The 20,660-nt window shown below is 40.9% G+C and overlaps 1 protein-coding gene across 27 annotated transcripts in view; it reads left to right on the top strand.

Annotated features, from left to right (window-relative positions):
• Positions 1 to 18,836, top strand: part of LOC137123558 (sorbin and SH3 domain-containing protein 2-like) — a 49,460-nt gene extending 30,624 nt beyond the window's left edge. For 12 of the 27 annotated variants that reach the window (XM_067497487.1, XM_067497481.1, XM_067497477.1 and 9 more), the window contains 18 exons: positions 718 to 768; positions 873 to 1,089; positions 1,344 to 1,458; positions 4,035 to 4,106; positions 5,689 to 5,745; positions 6,523 to 6,572; positions 7,284 to 7,459; positions 10,498 to 10,577; positions 10,743 to 10,840; positions 11,253 to 11,367; positions 11,479 to 11,607; positions 12,835 to 13,029; positions 13,392 to 14,405; positions 14,743 to 15,210; positions 15,636 to 15,719; positions 16,004 to 16,041; positions 16,402 to 16,508; positions 17,219 to 18,836. In XM_067497487.1, coding sequence (XP_067353588.1) covers positions 718 to 768; positions 873 to 1,089; positions 1,344 to 1,458; positions 4,035 to 4,106; positions 5,689 to 5,745; positions 6,523 to 6,572; positions 7,284 to 7,459; positions 10,498 to 10,577; positions 10,743 to 10,840; positions 11,253 to 11,367; positions 11,479 to 11,607; positions 12,835 to 13,029; positions 13,392 to 14,405; positions 14,743 to 15,210; positions 15,636 to 15,719; positions 16,004 to 16,041; positions 16,402 to 16,508; positions 17,219 to 17,280 — 3,128 coding nt within the window. In that variant the 3' untranslated portion in view covers positions 17,281 to 18,836. Of the gene's footprint in view, positions 1 to 717; positions 769 to 872; positions 1,090 to 1,343; positions 1,459 to 4,034; positions 4,107 to 5,688; positions 5,746 to 6,522; positions 6,573 to 7,283; positions 7,460 to 7,803; positions 10,578 to 10,742; positions 10,841 to 11,252; positions 11,368 to 11,478; positions 11,608 to 12,834; positions 13,030 to 13,391; positions 14,406 to 14,742; positions 15,211 to 15,635; positions 15,720 to 16,003; positions 16,042 to 16,401; positions 16,509 to 17,218 lie in introns of those variants that run through there. The other 15 variants (XM_067497482.1, XM_067497479.1, XM_067497466.1 and 12 more) reach the window with 13 other exon arrangements.
• The last annotated feature ends 1,824 nt before the right edge of the window (positions 18,837 to 20,660 follow it).

The following is a 20,660-nucleotide window of genomic DNA, read 5'->3' as shown; positions in this document are numbered from 1 at the left end:
CCTGTCTGATACTCTTTTCACCTCTAGAACATTCCTCACAAAATCCTCTTTCAATATAACTCCTACTCCATTTCTCTTCCTATCTGACCCATGGTAAAACAACTTGAACCCTGCTCCTAAGCTTCTAGCCTTGCTACCTTTCCACCTGGTCTCCTGGACACACAGTATGTCCACCTTCCTTCTCTGCATCATGTCGATCAACTCCCTAGCCTTCCCTGTCATAGTACCAACATTCAAAGTCCCTACTGTCAGTCCTACATTCTTAGCTTTCCTCTTCTCTCTCTGCCTACGAACACACCTTCCTCCTCTTCTTCTTCGTCTTCGACCAACAGTAGTCCAATTTCCACCGGTACCCTGTAGGTCAACAGCACCGGTGGCGGTCGTTGTTAACCCGGGCCCCGACCGATCCGGTATGGAAGCCTTTGTCACGATTCGCATGTTTGATTTGGCATGTGTTTTACGTCGGATGCCCTTCCTGCCACAACCCTCTGCATTTATCCAGACTTGGGACTGGCACAAGAAGACACTGGCTTGTGCCCCCTTGCGGTTGCATTACTTTGAAAAATGGTCACTACTGGAATGAATTTGTAACCGACTGCATTTATACACAAAAAAGCTGCTGTTTTCTCTGAGGCAGAATCCACAGATGGATGTACCTTACATGGATGTGCTGTATTTTCATGCATGTGTTCCAATCAGTGTTCCTTTCTTCTACAGATGATGACTATTCTGACACATACAATGCGACTTATGCCGTCATAAATAATGGTAAGTGCTACGTTTTTTGCAACAAGTTGGTTTTCATGTCCATTTTTCTCATCCTCTCTGAACTACTTTGCCTCATGTACATTTGATGTCTTTCCTGTACTCAGCAGATGACTACAGCCTGTCATCCAACACTACCATGGCCCACCCTCCCCCCCGCACACATACATATAGGCCCCTGTCAAAGAGCCCCTCAGACAGCGGAGGGCATCTTGGGCCTCGAGAGCCTTCACCATCCCCTGTGCCACCACCACCTCCACCCATGCCATCCCTCCTTCAGCTGCGGGCCAGAGACAGTGACCGTGAGAGAGACTCCCCAGACATGTAAGAGGAACTTATTGTTTTTATTGATTTTATGTCATTATTAATAAAGCTACAGCACAAATCTTAAAAAATTCAAAGTAACTTTGAATTAAGCAATCAATACAAACTTCATATGCCTCCGTTTTGTATTAAACTATGAAATGTGTTATTTATGCATCTATTTATTGTTTATTTTTCCAATTGACTCTATAAACCCGTTTTGTGTCTGGTTTTGTCCTGTCATATTGTTAATATAATTTGTTTTCTTGCTCCAGGAATGAATGGGGTCCTCCTGACAGGAAAGTGGATACAAGAAAGTACCGCGCAGAGCCCAAGAGTATTTTTGAGTATGAGCCTGGAAAGTCCTCTATTTTAAAGCATGAAAGACCAGTGAGTATTTAAAAGGATCTTTCTCTGGATTATATTACATTTTGCTTTTTTCCTGTTAAAATCCAATGACAAATTGTTACTTACCTCGTTACGGACTTTCTACATGTTTGACTAAGCTGTGAGGCCTGTACAGATAAATCTGAAATCAGTTCAGGCTGTGAAACTTACTGTGTTGTTTATAATTTGTTAATGATGCAATGCTTTGCTGCTGTAGATGTAGATCACAACATCATCTTGGAGAAATATCTAAACTACTGCGGCAGTGAAGTTTTTGACTGTGCTTCTTATGGTTCAGAAAAAGATGACTTCTTTTGCTGCTCTGCTACATAATACCACTAAATAGAAGTAATCCTTCTTTTAATAACAATGTCTTTAAGCTTATACTGTCAACAAATCTCTTATATTAAAGCTGACAGTCTACAATACATATTATGATTATTTGAATGTAAAGCCATTCTGGTGGTGTGCAGAGCCAATACGAGGAAAGTTGTGTCACTATCCAAATATATAAAAACCAGACTGTATTTATATATAATGTGCTTTCGCTTGGACTTCTCTCTGTCAGAGATGATGTGGGCGTTAAAATTCAAAAGTTTCCATTGCCGCATCCACTAGTGACTGCACTGTACTGGCTGCTCACTCTGTTTGGGGTGAATGACAGAGCAGAGAGCAGATCTAATTATGGTGTTGAGGGAAGGCAGAATTTAATAGACATGGGGTATCTGAGATAAGAACAGAAGAGTGTGTTCCTGATGAGGCGTTTGTTGTATGGGAAGAGTGAAAAGCTTTTGTGATGGCTTCACAGATGTTTAATGTGATGTCTGCAGAAAGAGCTCCCAGGGCAATAATGCATGAGTCAGCCCTAGATAGACATAGGCAATAAAAGGGAAAAGTAGAAGTGAACCCACGCTTGCTAATTTGCAGTCTGGGTCTGGGTCTTATAGATCTATTTGTTCTACACTCTCCAGGCTAAGACATGGCACCCAGAAAAAACATCCTGCTCATTGGTGTGATGCCCCTCAGGGCAATTATTAGCCAAAGCAAACAAAAATGGCCCTCTATTTCTTTAGTTCTTTTTTATCATGTGTGCGTCAACAGCATTTGTGTGAGTGTCAGTCTCTCCTCCAGGCCTCACTTACCTTCAGAGTGTCTCAAACTTCACAAAGCTAAATTCTCTTTTTAGCAAAAGAAATTGGACGTGATAACACAAAACATCACCTTGCAGTTTTTCCTCTGCTTCAAAAACTCTATTTCCATGTGGGATGGTAGAAAGAACAGACAATAATAAACCACTGCACCACCACTGCAGCTAGAATAAGATTAAAAACTCTTTAAATGAATAAGGCTTTTTCTGTAGTGTATGCTAAGTTTTACCATTTGACAGAAGCTGAGTTGTTTTAGATAGGAAATAGATTATTAACATATCAACAATTACCTGTCTTTGTTGCTGCATGTTAATATCTCACATCCTAGCTGATTCAATTATTTGGACATTAATTCTATAAAAAAGATGAACATGTGCTTCCATAAGCTCCCTCTTTTTAAGTTTACCCTTATGAATCATGGTTGGGTGTGTTGTACTGATGGGCTAACTTTGACTATTGGGGTGAATGTGGCAGATCTGTGCGATGGCAAGACTTTTTCATTTGTTTTTGATCTAATCTCTAATCCCTGAAGCAAGTCACTGTGCCTTTCAAAAGAGCTAAAAATGTGTTATAACAGGGTATTAAAGAAACACATATCTGACACAATACATTTTGAGAATAAAAGGAAAAAGTAATTATCTTAGTATTTTAAACTGCAAACAATTTATTAGTCCTCCATTGATTGTGATCTGTTACGTAATTAATAATAAAAGCAGTCAGCACCTTTCAATATGTCAGTTACAATTTACAAAATATTTGACATTGTGCATAGGAATCAGTAACAGCATGCATTGTGTAGGACTTGGGTCCATATGATAAAACACTGGTCTATCCGGTGTAGAAGTGATACGTGACCACGTGTGAACAATTTTTTAAAATGGCCCTCTGAAATATGATTAGATCTTCTGTCAAATTTTGCTTTTCTCTGCCACTCTGACCTGCATTGTTTAGTATGCCAGCCTAAAGGTGTGGATAATGAGTTTAGGTTATATAATGCTCAAAGTTACACATGAAACCAGTGAACATCTAATGACATTGTTGCTTAAGTTGTCTATAATGGAATGTGCACATTTTATTATTTAGTTGCATTACAAGTTTATATGAGTTTCTGAATGAATTTCTGTTTGATAATGTGTCCTTGTACACTGCAAATATTATAGTTTGCATTGCCTGAAGTTTTAGAAGCAATATCCAATCAGTGAAAGTCGTGGAGAATTTAAGGTAGTAAATGGGTTTTGCATCTTCAATGTTGTTCCCATGAGCCAGTCTAAATCATCCTGGTTCATCCTGTGCCCATCTCCCCCGTGCCACCGTTGCTCACTCCTAACCATAAGGTCCATGTCTCTCTCTTTGTGTGTGATTTCTTTCCACACTTGCTTTCTTCTGTCTTTTCTCCTACCTCCTCTTTCTGTCACTGTCATGCTTTCCCAGACCTATGATGACATAGATTTAGAGAACGAGCCTTGGTATAAGTTCTTTTCCGAGCTGGAGTTTGGGCGGCCGGTAAGTCAGGGCCATAGCTACTCCCTCAACCACAACCCTGCCATAGGCATACATCCATTTTCTCCACCCATTATTTTTTTTTTTTTAAATGTATCTATCAATAGACTGGGTGGGGCTAGTTGTTTGGGCATGTGATACTTGTTGGGTGCTGTGACCTCCCCTCCCCCAACCCTTGTGACAGGCTGTGCTATGTCTTCGTGTTGCTGGGTTTTTTGGTCTGGTGGCTAACAGGCACTGAAAAGTCAGATACAAAATTTGGTCATTTTTATTTCACTCGGTTCTTTATTGCATTGATCCCATTTCCCACCCTCCAAAATAAATGTAGGAAATAGGCTAAAGAGAAGTGTGCTCTAAAGTCTTTTATATTGGTAGAACTGCACTCAATCAATCAGAACATTATTAAATGTGCAGTAGATGAGTCACCTGTTAATAAATATTACTCTTATAATAACAGTCCGGGTCTGTGCAGTTTTAGTATCTCTTGCACATGTTAACATATCAGAAAATGAGCATTTTATTTAGCATATTATCCATTTGGTCATGTATTTGTTCTTTTTTCACTTAGAGAAGAATGATCTTCTCTACTTAGAAGCTAAGTGACTGTAGAGCCCCCTGCTGGATATAGGTTGTAACTGTGCCCTAGTGGCTCAGAGCAGGGGTTGCCTCTAGCCACAAATGTCAGATCAAATTACCCCAGTTTAACTGATGTACGAAGTGTCATAAGGACATGCCTATGTCCATGCCAGAGCATGACATCAGGTCATGATTTGCTGGGCTTATTTGAAATGTTCAGGTGAAAATGTCACATATGGAGCATGATTATCTGTCTTCCAGAGTCATGTTGGGCTGTGTGTTGAGATTTCTACCTGCAATATTCTAAATGTCACATAACTAAATAAGCCCCTAGATTGTGGATGGTTTTCCTAATTGCAATGACCAGTCCAGCAGGGACAAAGTCTCACAGTATGTAAGAGTGTTATGTGAGTGTTTATTGAGGTGACAGGTCACAAGAGGTTTTGACTGACTGAGTGAACCATAGTTTATCTGCACTAGAAAACCAGCACTAAATGACAACATTTGTTGGTACAATTTATTGCACCTTCAGATTAACACTGCAGCTTGTGCTTCACTCTGCTTTTCTGCTTTAGAGCTTGTTCTTACACTCTGCATGTGTGTGTAGTACATGGGCACATTGCTGTGTGTATGTGTGTACATAGTAGGCCTTAACTCATTTTTATCATTGGCATACTGTAGGTTACACCTGCTGTTTTGAGATTAGCATAATGTGTAGCATTATGTGTAGGTTTGTGTTTGGCAGTAAAAGCATTAAATGTGTGTAGCGTGTGTGCACATGCGTGCATCCTTTATATGCAAGTCACATGTGCAGTATTTGGAAACTAGTCTGTGTTTACTCGGATTCTCTAACAGGGTGTCACTCTCTCCACATGTTCCTTGTTTTTCCCCATGATGTCACCACTGCTTCTCCTCCTTCACCTCATGTTCACCTTCCTCCTGTTCCATCTCCCCCTCTTCCTCTCCTCCCCATCCTCTATCTGCTCACTGCTGCTGCTTGGGGCTCAAGCCTCCTAAAAAACGGCTGGATTATAATCCAGACATCTCCGCTCGCCAGCTCATTGAGGTAATCTCGCATTCATGAGAGTTTCAGTAGTATTTTTAACCACACACTTTCTAACAAATCCTAGAAATGAGAAGCACAATATGTACATATTTAGTAATGGGTTACATATTATCCCTTAAAATTAAGGGATAATTAAGTGTAATGTTGCACAGGTGCAATTTTCTGATATAATTACATTGAACATCCTTTACAAATTGAGAGTGATGCTAATTAGGAAGACTTCAGAACACATAGTTTTGAAATAGTATTCATCCTGTTGTTTGGAATTTTGTCAAATCTGCTATATGTACTGTACACAGATATCTTTCCCTGTCTATCATCTCTCTGCTTGGATAATTAAGAACATCTAGACTTTCCTATTTATATTTGGCTGAAAAAGGATCTAGGATTTTCTCTGAGACGTTGAGAAGTGTTTCATTGTTTCAACATTCTTTGCCACCTAGACCCATTCCAGCCAATCCATGCCATGATTTGCAGGGCAACATTTACCCCCTGGTCTTAGCTCATAGCATTGTTTGCTATATCACCTTTGCATCATCATCCAGAGCACCACAAGAGAGAACAGAAAGGTATCCTCATAGTTTACCCTGGCACGCCTCTTCTAAGCCAGGTGTGCCAACTATGTGGAACCAGCATCCATCGCAGATTATGTTGGGGGAGCATTTTGAGTGTGGCACAGCAACAACCGCATGCAGGCTGTGCATTGTGAACTGCTCTGCCTCAAGTCTTTGTTCTTGTGGAGCTCACTTTTCTCTCTTGTTCTCTGCCTTATTTCAGACATCCCTGCACATCACTCCTGCTGACAAGACTCCAGATAGACCTGCGAGGTAACCTCGGTTTCTTTTGTTTTTCTCTGCATCTGGCTCTCCCTCCTCCCCCCTCCCCCATTCTCTTAACAGCAGTGGTCCGTGTTGTGATTCTGCGCGGAATCAAAACTCTGCTCTGTATAGCCCTGACTCTGGTGCAAATAGCCTCTGTATCTGCTACTAATGATGATTTGTAGGGATTACTGAGAGTCTTTATTTGCTTTTTTATTGAAGGCAGGGTGCTTTGCATTCCCTCCGTACTGAGCCAGAATAAATTAACCCAAAAGCTATTGATTCTGCCCTTCACCTCCTATCCTTCCCTCACCCCTTCCCCCCCCCCTTTCTTCCCTTGTCCTACTCCCTTTCACCAATGGCCTGCTTATTCAGTTGCATTCTCTCCGGTGAACAGAAAGGGCAGAAATGGGATGCGATGAATAGCCCATGTAATTGGTGTAAGTTACATTTAGCGTGTTTGTTTTGAATAGAAGGTACTTTGGATTTTAAAATATTTCAAATGATAAACAATCTTTGGATCCTGAATGAATTTTGAATGACCATGATTGTTCAAGTTTACCAGGAAATTTTTTTTTTTTGCAAAATCTAATTCACCTTAAGTGGTGTGGAAAATAATAAATGTTAATACAATGTGTAAACAAGGAATTAATATTGCAGAAAGTGATATTTCATATTATGGTAATCTGAAAACAGTTGTCATATCTGACTGTATTGCAGCACTGCCAGTGACTACAGAAAAAGAAGGAAATCTGAGCCGTCAAGTTCCCAAGTGAACGCTCAGTCACAGAGCAGAGCTGCAACTTCCCCTAAACCAGTGGATGCCTACAGACCCAACAGCAGCCTAAAGAAACCCGTCATTCGTTCATCACCTTCTTCACCCTCTAGAGCCAAAGGTACACACACATATAGACAAAGTTCTCCTTCTTCTTGAAAATTGTTCTCTCCATCATTGTTTTGTTGTCCTTTGTTTTGTCAAAGTCTCATAAATGTGTACTGTATTTACTACATTGCATCAAATTAAACATTTTTATTGTGAGTTTCTTTTCAAAAATGTTTTTGTGTTGTGCTCAAAACTTTCCTTGACTGGTGTTGGTGGAACATTCAATAAAAATTTTTTTTTTCTCCACTCAGTATTTTCTCCTAATACATATACCTCTCTCTTGCTTTTCCACCTTTGTGCTTAACCTAATTTCCTCCTTCTCTTTCATCACGCTGCTCTTTATTGGACAACTGAAAGGTGGGGACGCATGCAATATGTATTCAAACAATTTGACCTCCCCAGGTCCTTATCAGCCCCCCTATGTGCCCCTTGTCCCCTCTGACGCTCTCAATTGCCATGAGGATGCCAGCCAGGAAGACAGCTCCTCCTCAAAGCAGTCTATATGTTGTAAGAGTAGTTGGCAGACAAAACGCCAGGATGCTGAGACATGGAGCAGTGCAGAGGAAGTGCCACCCTCTCCCGCCAAGCTCAAGTCACGCAGTTGTGATGACTTACTTAATGATGAGCATTCTGGCTCAGGCGGGCGCAATGCCACTCGCTCAGAAAGTGCTGGGTCACTGGTGTGTGATGTGAATCCCTCAGGTTCAACTGGATCCACCTTCACTCGCTCATTGCCACGACTCCATCGCCGTCGGGCACATGATTCTCCAGGGTTTCTCCAGCTCTATCGTAAAATGCATCACATTGACAGAGCTCAGCTCATCCCATCTGAAGTAATTCGCTCAGTCCGTGCTCGCATCCTTGAACTAGAGCGTCAACCTCACTTGCATCGCCTCTCTCCTTGGACACCGTCTTGGGGTGTGGATGTGCCACGTGACATGGTGCCACACCGTATTTCTGAATATGAGCTCCTTATTCAGAAGTCCAAATCCATGCCCAACTTGGGTGACAGTGAGGTGCCTTCAGGCACTACCACACCAGGAGGCTCGTCATCTCGAGCCAGCAGTGGTGGTGGTGGTGGTGGGACACCCAATTTTCCAAAACGCCGTTTTTCTATAGAGTCTTTGCTAGAGGAAGAAAACAATGGCAACAATGGAACAGTCCCTCATGCCATAGATCACTTGCATCGACCTCGTAGCCCACCAGAGGGCCAGCCTCGAGTTGGGCCAGAGCCTGGCCGTGGGCGGTCCTTTCCCACTCCTCGTATTTCCCAGGGTCAACAAGCCAACCAAGATTATTCTGACAGTGAACAAGACGCTGTTGCGTCAGACCTCAGTGACTTCATTCAGGTGGAGGGCTCCTCATTTTGCAGTGAGAGTGACTTTGACCATTGCTCACTGACCTCCTCTGAGAGCTTGTATGGCTCCTCCACCCTGCACCACCACCACCTACGTCATCACCACCACCATCACCATCACCACCCTGCTCACCAAAGTGTAGGCCAGAGCCAGGGCTACCAACACCGCCACCTAATCAGTACCTGCAAAGGCCGCTGCCCAGCCTCTTATACCCGTTTTACTACCATGCTTCGCCATGAGAGAGAACAAGCACGTCAGGAGCATCAGAGACCTTCACAGCAGAGCCGCAGTAGTCATTCCCAAATTCACAGCTCACAGTCCCAGCAAGCGATGTCCAAGCTGGCCTTTCTGGTCAGCCCAGTGCCTTTCCGCAGGAAAAAGGGCTCACCACCTACCTCTAGGAGAAGCAGTGGTGGCGGAGGTCATGGTAGCAGACCCAAATCCAAACAGGCTATTTATGAAGCACTAGATGCAGCCTTAAGGGATATATATGAGCACATTCAAGCAGAGAGAGGCCACATAAGCACTAGGGCACCTGATGACAGCATCCTGAGGAGAATACTGGCTGAACTGCTGCCAAATGTGCCTGAACGAAGCTCCTCTTTGCGAGGGAGGAGGGGGTGTTGGCATGGGGGTCACTCCTCTGCATCTTTGTATCCAGATGGGAGCGTCACTGGGTATGTCTCTTATGGAAGGGATTCTTCCACACCACGGGTACAGTCACCGCGGCTACAGTCACCAGTCAGTGCCTGTTACGGACGCCACTCTGACACTTCAAACAATAATGAATATGGAGAGGATCAGGGCAATGGAAATGGTCTGTGTTATTCAGGTGGAGATATTACACACATCACAACTCAAATTTCCACATGTTCACTTCATCATATATTCATTCTTACACCTAGTTTCTTTGTTTCAGTATTGCCTGCACTCGTTGCCCTATTCCCCGCACTTGCCAACCAGTACAACCGTTATTTATACAGAGATTCAGCAACTGTTCACTGTCAATTCTCAAGTAAAACCTGATTCAACGTTATTCCTATATATTTCTATATATATTTGTGCCACAGAAACTCTGGCAGTACCTTAATGTGGAACAAAACAAATGCCAAATAGAAAACAAACCAATAATAAGAGGGAGAACTGTATTTCTGACTGTCATTGCACATATGGAAATAACAAACAGGAGCAGCTCAGTCTTCAATTGAAGTAAAGAAAAATTTGAGAATTTACAGCATATTGCTCTGGTTGTAAAGTAAATAATTGTCAATATTTCTCTTTTTCATTCAAGTGTTGTTTTGATTGTATTTGTCTGTTTTGCCAATTTATTTATGGAGTCATTTTGCTCCCCCCAAATCATTTTTCTTTTCCATAAGCTTGTATGTTTGTAAATGGGTTTTGTTGTATTTTGAACTGTATTTTACTTTTGTCTCATTACCATATATTTTGTAGAATTGCATGTGTCTCTTTGTGTCATATTTGTGGTAAAAGTCAGAAGTCAGAAATTTCCTTTTTCCTATGAAATGGAAATAAAACGCACGGATTTTTTTGGAAGTCTTGATTCCCTATATCCCATGTTGGAAAGGCATCATCACATTACCATTCAGCACCTTCCCGAAGCACATGTTTTGTATTGTGAGCCTTTATGTGGTAACTCATGTGACCTTTTGTCATATGTCTCTACGAATCACAGACCAGGATGTCTCCAGGAGCTATTCCACCATTGATGGACGTCACACACCCCAGAGCAGAAGACCTACTCCTGACAGAGAGGTACACTATAACATTTAATCAGGTTTCTAGTGTTCTTAGAACCAGGCTTCAGTTGAACAACATTGGCACAAGCTGGAGCCTATAATAGCCTATAATCCTCACAAACTTTCAAAGCTACATGTGGTAATGCTTTCCGGCTTTCTTTTTCTCACTTTCATCTTGTAGGTCTCCCATAAACAGATGACACAACTTATTCTGTTCTCTCTCCTCCATCAGAAACAGCCCGCGAGAGCCATTTATGATTTTAAGGCACAAACACCTAAGTGAGTACAGTAGATCTGCAGCTCAAACACAAAAAAACGCTTTGAAGCATGAATCGACATATCTCAACTGAGTGCTTTAAATATTTTTTCAGATTTTTAATGTTTGTACATTTCTTTTGCTTTTTAAAGCAACATCATGTTACTGTCACACTTGAATGGCTTTTTAAAAAGAAATGTGTGTGTGTATAATTTTATATAATTCTTTTTTTTTTTTTTTTTACAGTTTTAAAATTTTTGCATGAATTAAGCTAATTTCTGCTGTGCTAGATCTCACCTGGGCTTAAGTGGCTGACATTCTGCACATGCATGATGCTGTTACACACGAAAATAAGTGTTTGTATCTTGTTCTGCTCATGTCTTAACGGAGCAACAATGCATGCAAAGGTGCTTGAAGGCTGTGACTTTGTTACAGGGAGCTGACATTTAAAAAGGGCGATGCAGTCAACATCATCAGGCAGATAGACAACAATTGGTATGAAGGAGAACACCGTGGCCGGGTGGGGATATTCCCTATATCATATGTGGAGGTAAATGCAACTGATGCGTGAATCTGTTTTTGCTGTGTGAGTGCACTTTTGTTGTTTAAATATATCTTCTTCCCCTTGACACACACATTGTTTACACGCACACACACACAGAAAATGCAAACCACAGAGAAACAGCAGCCGATTCGTCCTCCTCCACCAGCACATGTCAAAGACATCGGAGAGGCAACGGCACGCTACAACTTCAATGCTGACACAAATGTGGAGCTGTCTCTCAGAAAGGTAGCCCGTTGAATGTTTTGATCTACTGTATTTTTGAAGCGGCATGCATCATGTTTTTATACAAGCTGTATGCAGCCAATAGTAGTGAGAGTAGTTTGTTTTCTGAAATCACAGGTCCAAACATGTGAATACAGTGTCTATAGGTATAGGTATTCTACTGGTTTTTAGAAATCAATTAATTTAAAGGGATCGTCCAAGTGCAGTGAGTACGGCCAATTACCGGTGAATCAGTGTCCTGGACAAAAAAAACATAAACAAAATGTTGTTGAAAAGCATAAGTCAGGGGATTGATACAAGAACATTTATAAATCCCAGAATATCCCTGGGAGTACAGTTATTTGATGTGATGTAGAATGTGGGAAATCCTTAAATCTGCCTCGACCAGGTCATTCTGAAAACCTGAATGACTGTCTAAGAAGAAAGTAGTGAGGGAGGTCACCTAGGCTCTATTTACTGTTTCAGAAGAGTTAAAAGCTTCAGTAGTTGAGATGGGAGAGACTCTACAGACGGCAACTGTTACCCAAATTCTTCCACAGTCAGTGTCTAATCCAGTGGTCAGAAAGCTCAACCTAGGTCTTTATTTAATTTGTATTTTTTTCTTGTTGCCACTCAGATATGGGTAGTTGAGTCACTATTCCCCATCCTGCAGATTCTCTAGTCATTTTTAATGTAGTTGGGTTCAAGCATTTTCATAACCTTATTTTAAAATCGAGTAAAACTCATTTGTTAAGTCAAAATTTAATGCCTGTTCAACTGATGCAAACTTTTATTTAAACAGAACATTAAGTGATTGGTTTTATTTATTAAGGGGGATGCAAACTTTTACAGATGTAATTACATTTTTATACACTCCTTGACCATTTTTATCCTTCTGTTGATGAAAAAAATGTGTCTTGCTAAATGTGCATGAACATTATGTTGGTTTTAGAGTTAGGTTTGGATCCCTCTATATGCCATTTCAATGTAAGGGGACCCACTGGTAGTTAATTTAAGTTCTTTGAGTTTTTTACTCTTGGAAAAAAAAACAACATAAAGATTTGGGCTGTCGAAAACCTGTCATTTTCCACAATTTTGGAACAATTACTGAACTAATCCTTAATTATTCAATTGTGGAAAAATACTCTAAAACATATAAATCTAAAATAATTGTATTTGTAGTCATGGCTTACGCTAAAAGGTGTGTGTGTGTGTGTGTGTGTTTGTTTGTGTGTGTATTTTTGTTTGTAGGGTGAGAAGGTAATTGTGATAAGGCAGGTGGACCAGAACTGGTATGAGGGGAAGATTCCAGACACAAACAAACAGGGCATCTTTCCTGTTTCTTATGTGGACCTTGTCAAGCGTTCCCCATCCAAGAGCTCCACCCGCCACGTAGATCCACACGGTTACCCTATCAGCAGGACACCAAGTGCTACACCTGTCAAGGTAAGGGAATCACTGCATGTACAAACGGTTTTAAGTTTGAAACACCAAAGCACATTTAAACTGCTTTAATGAATTGATTAAATCTGTGTTTTGGTGATTGACAAAAATTACAAACGATAAGAATTTTACATACTTAAGGTATAATTTTATTGTGATAAAGTCTCCAGTTTGGAAAAAGTGTTTATTTAATAATAAACCAAATACATAAACCATTAGATCATCAGCATAAGGAACTAAATGCATCTTCTGTTTTCTAATAAACACTGTTCAGCCTTGAGTAGTCAAACTAACACAAAAGACTCTTTCCTCTCTGTTTTATAAATCCCTCTCTGTTCCTTCCTCTTCACTTTATCTTCATGGAGTCTCTCTTCCATCTACCTCCATCCTCCACCACCCGTGACCTCCCTTCATCCCACCCTCCGTTGACAAGGCTACAATCTGTCACCAGCGAGTGGCTATCCCTCACAATGGAACCATCAGCATTCACTCCAGCTCACTCCCTCGCTTCCACCCCTGTACCACCCACACCTCCTCCTCTTCCAATTGACATTGCACCTTTCCCAAAAGCACAGGACCCTAAGGCGCCCTCACCTGCACCAACACAAAAAGGCTTTGCTCTTCTAAAGCAGACGATTTGTAGGACTCCCCCATTTAAAGAAGGAACGCTCAGTTCAAGTCACACCCCAGATGTTGAGCCCTTTTCCCAGCCTGTTCATCCACCTCCACCTCCTGACCTTCATTTCTCAATGATCTCCCCACTGCCTGTCTCATCTGACCAATACAGCAACAACAGAGGATACACTAAAACAGCCCAAATGTTACACAAGTCAGACATTTTGTCCTGCACCGAGCCAAACATGCCATCCATGCCAATTTCACAGAGTCAAAAGAACAGTGTGCCAGTAAACAAAAGTAGCATAACCCCTCATGTTACACCACAAGTAAAAGACTTTTATCACAAGATGTTACCGAGTATTCCAGATGGATTTACCAGTAAAGACGATGCAGAATCTGCCGGATCTCCTCTGGTTGATTCGCCACCTGCTACCCTAAGCAATGAATCTAATAGCATATTCAAGCTAAAAGCAGACAAATCACATCAGTCAGCAGTGAAACCTCGAGTCATCACTCCAGCCAGTGAATCAGCAGGCGGTGTTCAGTTACAGGTGCAATTTCACAAGCCTGTGACAATGGCGCCACTGTCTGTCATCTGTGGAGGGCAGTCAAAAACTCTAAATGATGAAGCAGTCCAATCTCAAAGGCCTCAATCAGTCAAAGAGAAGGGATATACTGAGTTGTTCATTGAGGAAGAGGACGAAACTTTACAAGACAAAGAGGAGACTTTTAGAGTTATCGATAAAAGACTGAGTCCACAGGTAGAGCATGGTGTGAGCTGCATCTGATGAGTTTGTAAATGCTGCAGGGCCCTGAAAGGGACACTGAGGAAACTTTTAGAAAGAAAAAAATCTCACTTTAGCATTATTACCAAAACCTCGCACAAAACATTTTCAATTGTTATCTTAAATTTCTCCTTTTTTCGCTGAGTCTTGCTCATAAGTGGTTCATTTAATGGATGATAATGAACTGAGATTGTTATAGAATCTTTTCCTCCACATCCCTTCTGGGGTATTATAAATTACAGCAACACAGTTAAAAGTTTCTCAAGTTTCTGTGATTCAGCTTCAGTATTGATGTGTGTCATTGCCTCCTTAGGCTGATGTCTCTCCTTCCACCCTCAAGCACCCTGGCCTGTCCTCACCCTCCATACCACCACCCCTGACCTCATTATCTTCACCATCATCTGCTGCTGCTTCTCCATTTTCAAACTCTTCCTCTCGCTCACAGCATCATGATCGTGACACCATCACTCGCTCTCCCTCATTCTCCCCTCGGCCCCCATCCCTTCCTCAACTTACTACGTCACCCATACCCCGAGCGTCTCCCTCCGTACCTGTCTCACAAACTGTCCATTCCTCTCAGCGTTCTCCAAACGTTCCCCCACAAATCTCCCAACCTTCCAGCTCTGCCTCTCTTTCTCTTCCAGTCACATCCTACGCTGACTCAAGATCTCCCATTTCCCCACCTGTCCTATCTCCCCCTAAACCCACTTCTCCTCCCCTTGCTACTCCACGCTCTCCTCCCACCCCACCCCATCAAGGGCGTAGGTCTCCCAAAGTGAAGGTAAAGGTGGAATGTGCAGATGATTGCATTGACTTTAATTATGATTGTGGTGTCAGGGATTATGTTTTCTGAAACCATCAGATAATACCCTTTTCCCATCAAGGAAGATGTTGGTGGCATTAATACGGGCTTTTTATTGACCTAATTAATCCAAATTATAGAATAATTACTCACAAGCTGCTTCATGTTACACTAACATTCATTAAACATTAATGCTAACTATCCAGCTGTGATGATTTATTGATGGTGGTATGCCGGTTGTACTGTGGTGTGTCTTGGAGGGTATTGGTTGGCATGTTGCTGGATCATGTTTTACAGCATGTCTTTCAGCAAGAGCTTGTGTATTTAGCGCAGGGTGCAGATTGCCGACTTGGTTACTGTTGAAGATTATAGGTGTGTTGCTTCTGGTCTTTCTGCCCGTTAAGCAGGATCCAGTTGTTGGTGGTAAACCTCCTCGTAGCCCCATCTTGTCCCGGAGGTCCTATCTGTCACCCAGTAGAGGTCGAAGGGTAGGGGGGCATGTCTTCATTCATCCATGCTCTTACTGTGCTTTACAGGAAGGAAATCTTTAGAACTGGTATAAGTCACTGCTCCTCTGTATTCTGTATCATGCTTGGTAAAGTTACACTGTAATTCCTATAATGGAAAAAGAAGAAATCGTCATCTCTCAGCAAAGAAATTACACAAATGATTCATTCAGTCTCCTCAGACCATAGACAAAACCTCACAAATCCATTTATTGGCAGCAAATTTTGATTTAACTCTGTCTTTGTTTCTCTTCTCTCTAACTTAGCGATTGCTACAAGATGCGCTGCATGGAGGAGGAGACCCGTAAGTAATATTTGTTATCATTAATATCATAAATGTACTTTTATTATATCCCTATGACAGTTTCCTCTGAACTGCTACAGTATTTAGGAAGCTGGAAATAGGCAGATACACGATGTAATCAACAATTGTAATCAACCAATTTTTAAACTATAAAATTGTATCTATACAATGATTATATTTTTTAAAAGGGCTTTATTTTGTATGACCTGTAAACAGATATGTGTTGCAACAGATTTTCCAATATTCTCTTTCTTTATAAAGAATAAAACGTCAACAGTGATACACATGAGATACGTTGTTCAGTGCTATTAGTGCAGGATGTCATGGATGTCAGCTCACAACTGGTTTTTCCAAACACAGGTACCAAGCCTTGTACAACTACTCGCCTCGAAACGAGGACGAACTTGAGCTAAGGGAGGGCGACATTGTTGATGTTATGGAGAAGTGTGATGATGGCTGGTTTGTTGGTAAGAGTCGGCAAAGTATCAACTTCGATTTGGTTGAAAAAAATTTTTTGTTTTGTTTTTTTTTTAGTTCCTTGACTGCCAAAAAAAAAGGCAATGCCAGAATGCCCTAGTTTTATTTACTGCCCCTTTAATTAGATTATCTCATTGACCCTTACATTTATCGTGTGAGGTTGTGAACTACCAAACTGATTACTTTAAAAAACCTAAAACTAGCTTTGCCTTGACCAGCTCCAGCTGTAAGATATTACTTGCGTATTGTTGGATTAGTAATCTGTTACATACATAAATTTTATTATGGAATCTGACTTTTGATACTTTGACTGATAATACTTAAGTATTTTTGCCGAGATATAATTTTGACTATAGAATGGAGCATAACGGAGTGCAGATTAAATAACATGGTATTCGTGTCAAACTGATAGAGTATCAATTGGTGTCTGTTTGCTGTGAAAATATTTTGCAAAAATTAGCAGACTGCGGCCACTAGATGGCAGTGAGCCCACCACACATTAATATTTGTTTTGTCATGGCCATGTCGACCTTTACTTTACCCAGCAAATGTTTTCATGTTTCTCAATTTGGGTTCAGTCTTCAGACTTGGCTGACTTCCAAACTGGAGCCAGCTGGGGTAGATTTATTAGCAGCAGCTGCCAAGTTTCAGCCAGTGTTTAACGCAGACAATCTCATTTTATTGCTCTTTGTTTGTGAAGGGACCTCTCGAAGGAGCAAGTTGTTTGGAACTTTCCCAGGAAACTACGTGAAGCAGCTATAATGATGATTCCAGACTCCCTCACCCACCCTGGGCCCTGGCTCTTTCTGCGGCACGTTCATCGCCCTCAGCACAGCACCCGCAGGATACCACCTCCCAACAGTGGTCAACAGAGACCTGTCGCACGCGTTTGTGTGTATGTGTGGCTTGTCAGCTTCACACAAACAGAACATTTAGCTCTAACTAGCCATCTTTTAATGGAAGACTTATATAATATAATGCTGTTTTTTATCTTTTTATTCTTATTTTTCTATCATGGAGAACCCACAGTTTGTGCTCCAATGAGTGACCTTTAACTTTTGACTGTGATGGAAGGATATCAAAGGATTTGCATTGATGGTGAACAGTGTGATTCTTTCTCTTTTAGCTGTCAAAGGGCAGAAGGGCAGTAATATTTAATTTTATTTTATTTTTTTGTATCTCAAGGTTGAATAAACCTGATAATCTTCATTTCAGTGTTCAGTTAGAAACATGCCCAAAGACATTCAGTCTAGAGAGTGTTGCAAAAGCAGTATTCTGTCAGCAGATCTGTTGTATGAGCTGTATTTTAGGGATTGCAGGCAACCTGTTGCATCACCACGTCAGGTAAAAGGATGCTTCTCCCAAAGTTACAGTACATGTGAAAACGATTGTGCATGTGTCAATGTTATGTGTTACACCCAAGGTATTGAATGCTGCATAAAAATTTGGGAATATTGTTAATCATCAAGCAATTAATTCAAAAGCCGTGAAGCAAAACGTTATATTTAAAGTGTAAAATTAGAAAACATTTTGACTTCCCTTTATTCTTGACAATAGGACTTATGCACTTTAACAAAATATTAACATCATTTAGTGTTTATTTCAAATATGGCTCACACAAAGAAAGTGTATGCAGGACGGTTACCACCCTTTTAGGTATTATAGTTATTAAAGGACACTGTGGTCAAATTATGGTATAATTTAGAAAGAAATAACATTCAGTATTTTAACAGGAGTAAGCCCACATTTGAAGAATTGCTATTTTATTTTCAGATATTATTGTCCAGATACTGTAGGTTCTGAGAGTGGCAAGGTACATAGTTAAAGGGTTATGATGAATTGCCAGGGGTTGTGTTTGGTGATGAATTTATTTAAGCGAAATACAGGATGAGATAGCATTTTATCAAGCACTTCAGTCATGTAAATGCAGTTTTTCCACTAGACTTTGGTGGCATCTTTCAACTCTTGTCAAAGTAAATTGGTAGAATGTCACTGTTCATGTGTTTCTGTACTATTTCAAATCATTGGCAACTTCATCTTAGCTTGCCATGCTCTACAAATATGATCTGCGTTTTATATTCTGTTTGCTTTTCATTTGTATCTCAACCAATGGACACTGTTAAAGCACCTTAAAATATGTTTTATCATTCATTGCCATTCACATCACCCTGTCATCCACGGTTTATCCAGTGTGAGAACACCTTCTGTATGTGTGCGTTTGTGTGTATGTCTGATATTTTTGTAAGCTTTTTGTATGAGAGTTATAAAGTGGCCAACATCTACTTGCTTTATAAAGTCAGTTTTTTTCTCACCCACCATCACATTTGGTTTTTTTCTCCTTCTTTCTGAACATGTTCATCATCAGTGGTGCTAATTCCCACTTTTTTAAAAAGCTGTTTATTGTAGGCTGGCAGGTTTTGTTATGCCCTCCCGAAATTAATTGTAGGATTCAGTGACCTATTTTAACTGGGGTTATACTCTAGTTAGGTTTAGCAGAGTTGGTGATCGCTGCCTTTAATCCAACTCACTAATTAAATAGCCATGTATATATAAACCTCTTCTGTGATGCAAAAAACAATTTATGCATATGTAGTTTAGAAAACATCAGGAACGTGTGCACATAACCTCTACAGTGTTGAAACATAAAGCTTCTAGTTTGCCTTTGATACAACAGTAGGAATAGATTTGGAGCATAGGCGTGAGTTGGACTCCTGATGTGTTTATACATGTACTGAAAATGTAAATCTTATGTTATTCATGTTACTATCACAGTCGATGCAAACTCTGTGACTTAAGTATTTCTACCATATCTTAGCAAACGGTGGATGATTTTATGGGGCTGTGTTGCTAATAAAAACTAGTTGGTAGATTAAATATTTCTTTTTTTCCCCTTTCAGGAAAACCAACAACAATGTTTCTTAATGACTGACAAGGAAATTTTAGCTCATTTATTTTTTGCACCTCTAACCTACAATTCTACACTAAAGTGATGCAAACCTTATTCCTCTATGTCACACAGTTCCACATATGAGCCGTGGTGGTAGTGTTCCAAGTAACAAGAACACTCCAAGGTTTTAAAACATTAAAGCTGTGCTTTGTTTTTGTTTTTTATCAAAAATATCTTTTATAGAAATAGTTTCCAAAACTCCAAAATGTCATTGTGGAAAGTAAGTGTCCGCGCCTCGCGTGAAATTACTGCCTTATCTTCTCTTCAACATTCAAAATCCTGGAGGGACTAAAAACCATTAGTATGTCAGAGTCTTGTTTTTGGTGACCTCCATTGACCTAAAGAATAAGAACATGAAAAAGCTAGCAGTTACCTTTGCCATCTCTCAACATTTGTGACCCCCCACCCACTCCTGGTGACCAGTTTGTGGGAATGTCTAGCCCGGTAGTGTTTTAAAATGTTGTGACAGTATTTTCTCCAATTGCTAGATATAGGGAAATAGGGCATTTTTCAGTCTGTATGGGAGCCAGAAAAAAAGGTGGTGCTGACTCCCACTCCCCATCTGTTTTTCCCACTGCATTTTTAGACGCTTTTATTAATCCTAATCCATCACTTCAAATAAAACACTGGACTACAGTTCGTGTAATGTTTAGAGTGGCTGCAGCAGCTGTTGTCTTAAGTGTGTTGTCCAGAGTCAAGCCAGGGGAGGCCATTAACTTCTCCCTCTGTCATGGTGTGAGGTCACAGCGACATCACATTGGGACGACGTGTGTGATCCAGCGTTCGGATTGGAGCATCCCGGACTTATACATTTTAATCTTTATTTTATTCTCACGTTTTGCCTGTACTGAGTTTCACCTGCTTACCCCAAATCTGCACAGGAGTGCGCACAGTTAAAGAAAAAATCCGCAAACATGTCCCCCTCTCCTCTCTGTGCCATGCGCGCAGGCAGAGATGATATAAAGCTCTCGATGTTTCTGCGCTGGGATCTCAGGCGGAGCGGTCCCTGTTTATTGGTACTTTGAGATTTATCCACAGCATTTTGTGCTGCACACTATGAACCCTTCCTCCATCGGAAGGCAGCATGGCTCCTGTGCGAGTGCGCGGTGGGCTTACGCGCGACCATCCCTGTGTTCACCTGGATTAAACCAGGTCCAAATGACAAAAGAATGCAAAAAGATAACAGTGCAGCTTT

The sequence above is a fragment of the Channa argus genome, chromosome 3 (assembly GCF_033026475.1).
Source record: "Channa argus isolate prfri chromosome 3, Channa argus male v1.0, whole genome shotgun sequence".
Taxonomy (NCBI): domain Eukaryota; kingdom Metazoa; phylum Chordata; class Actinopteri; order Anabantiformes; family Channidae; genus Channa; species Channa argus.
This window is presented reverse-complemented; position numbering and strand designations above follow the sequence as displayed.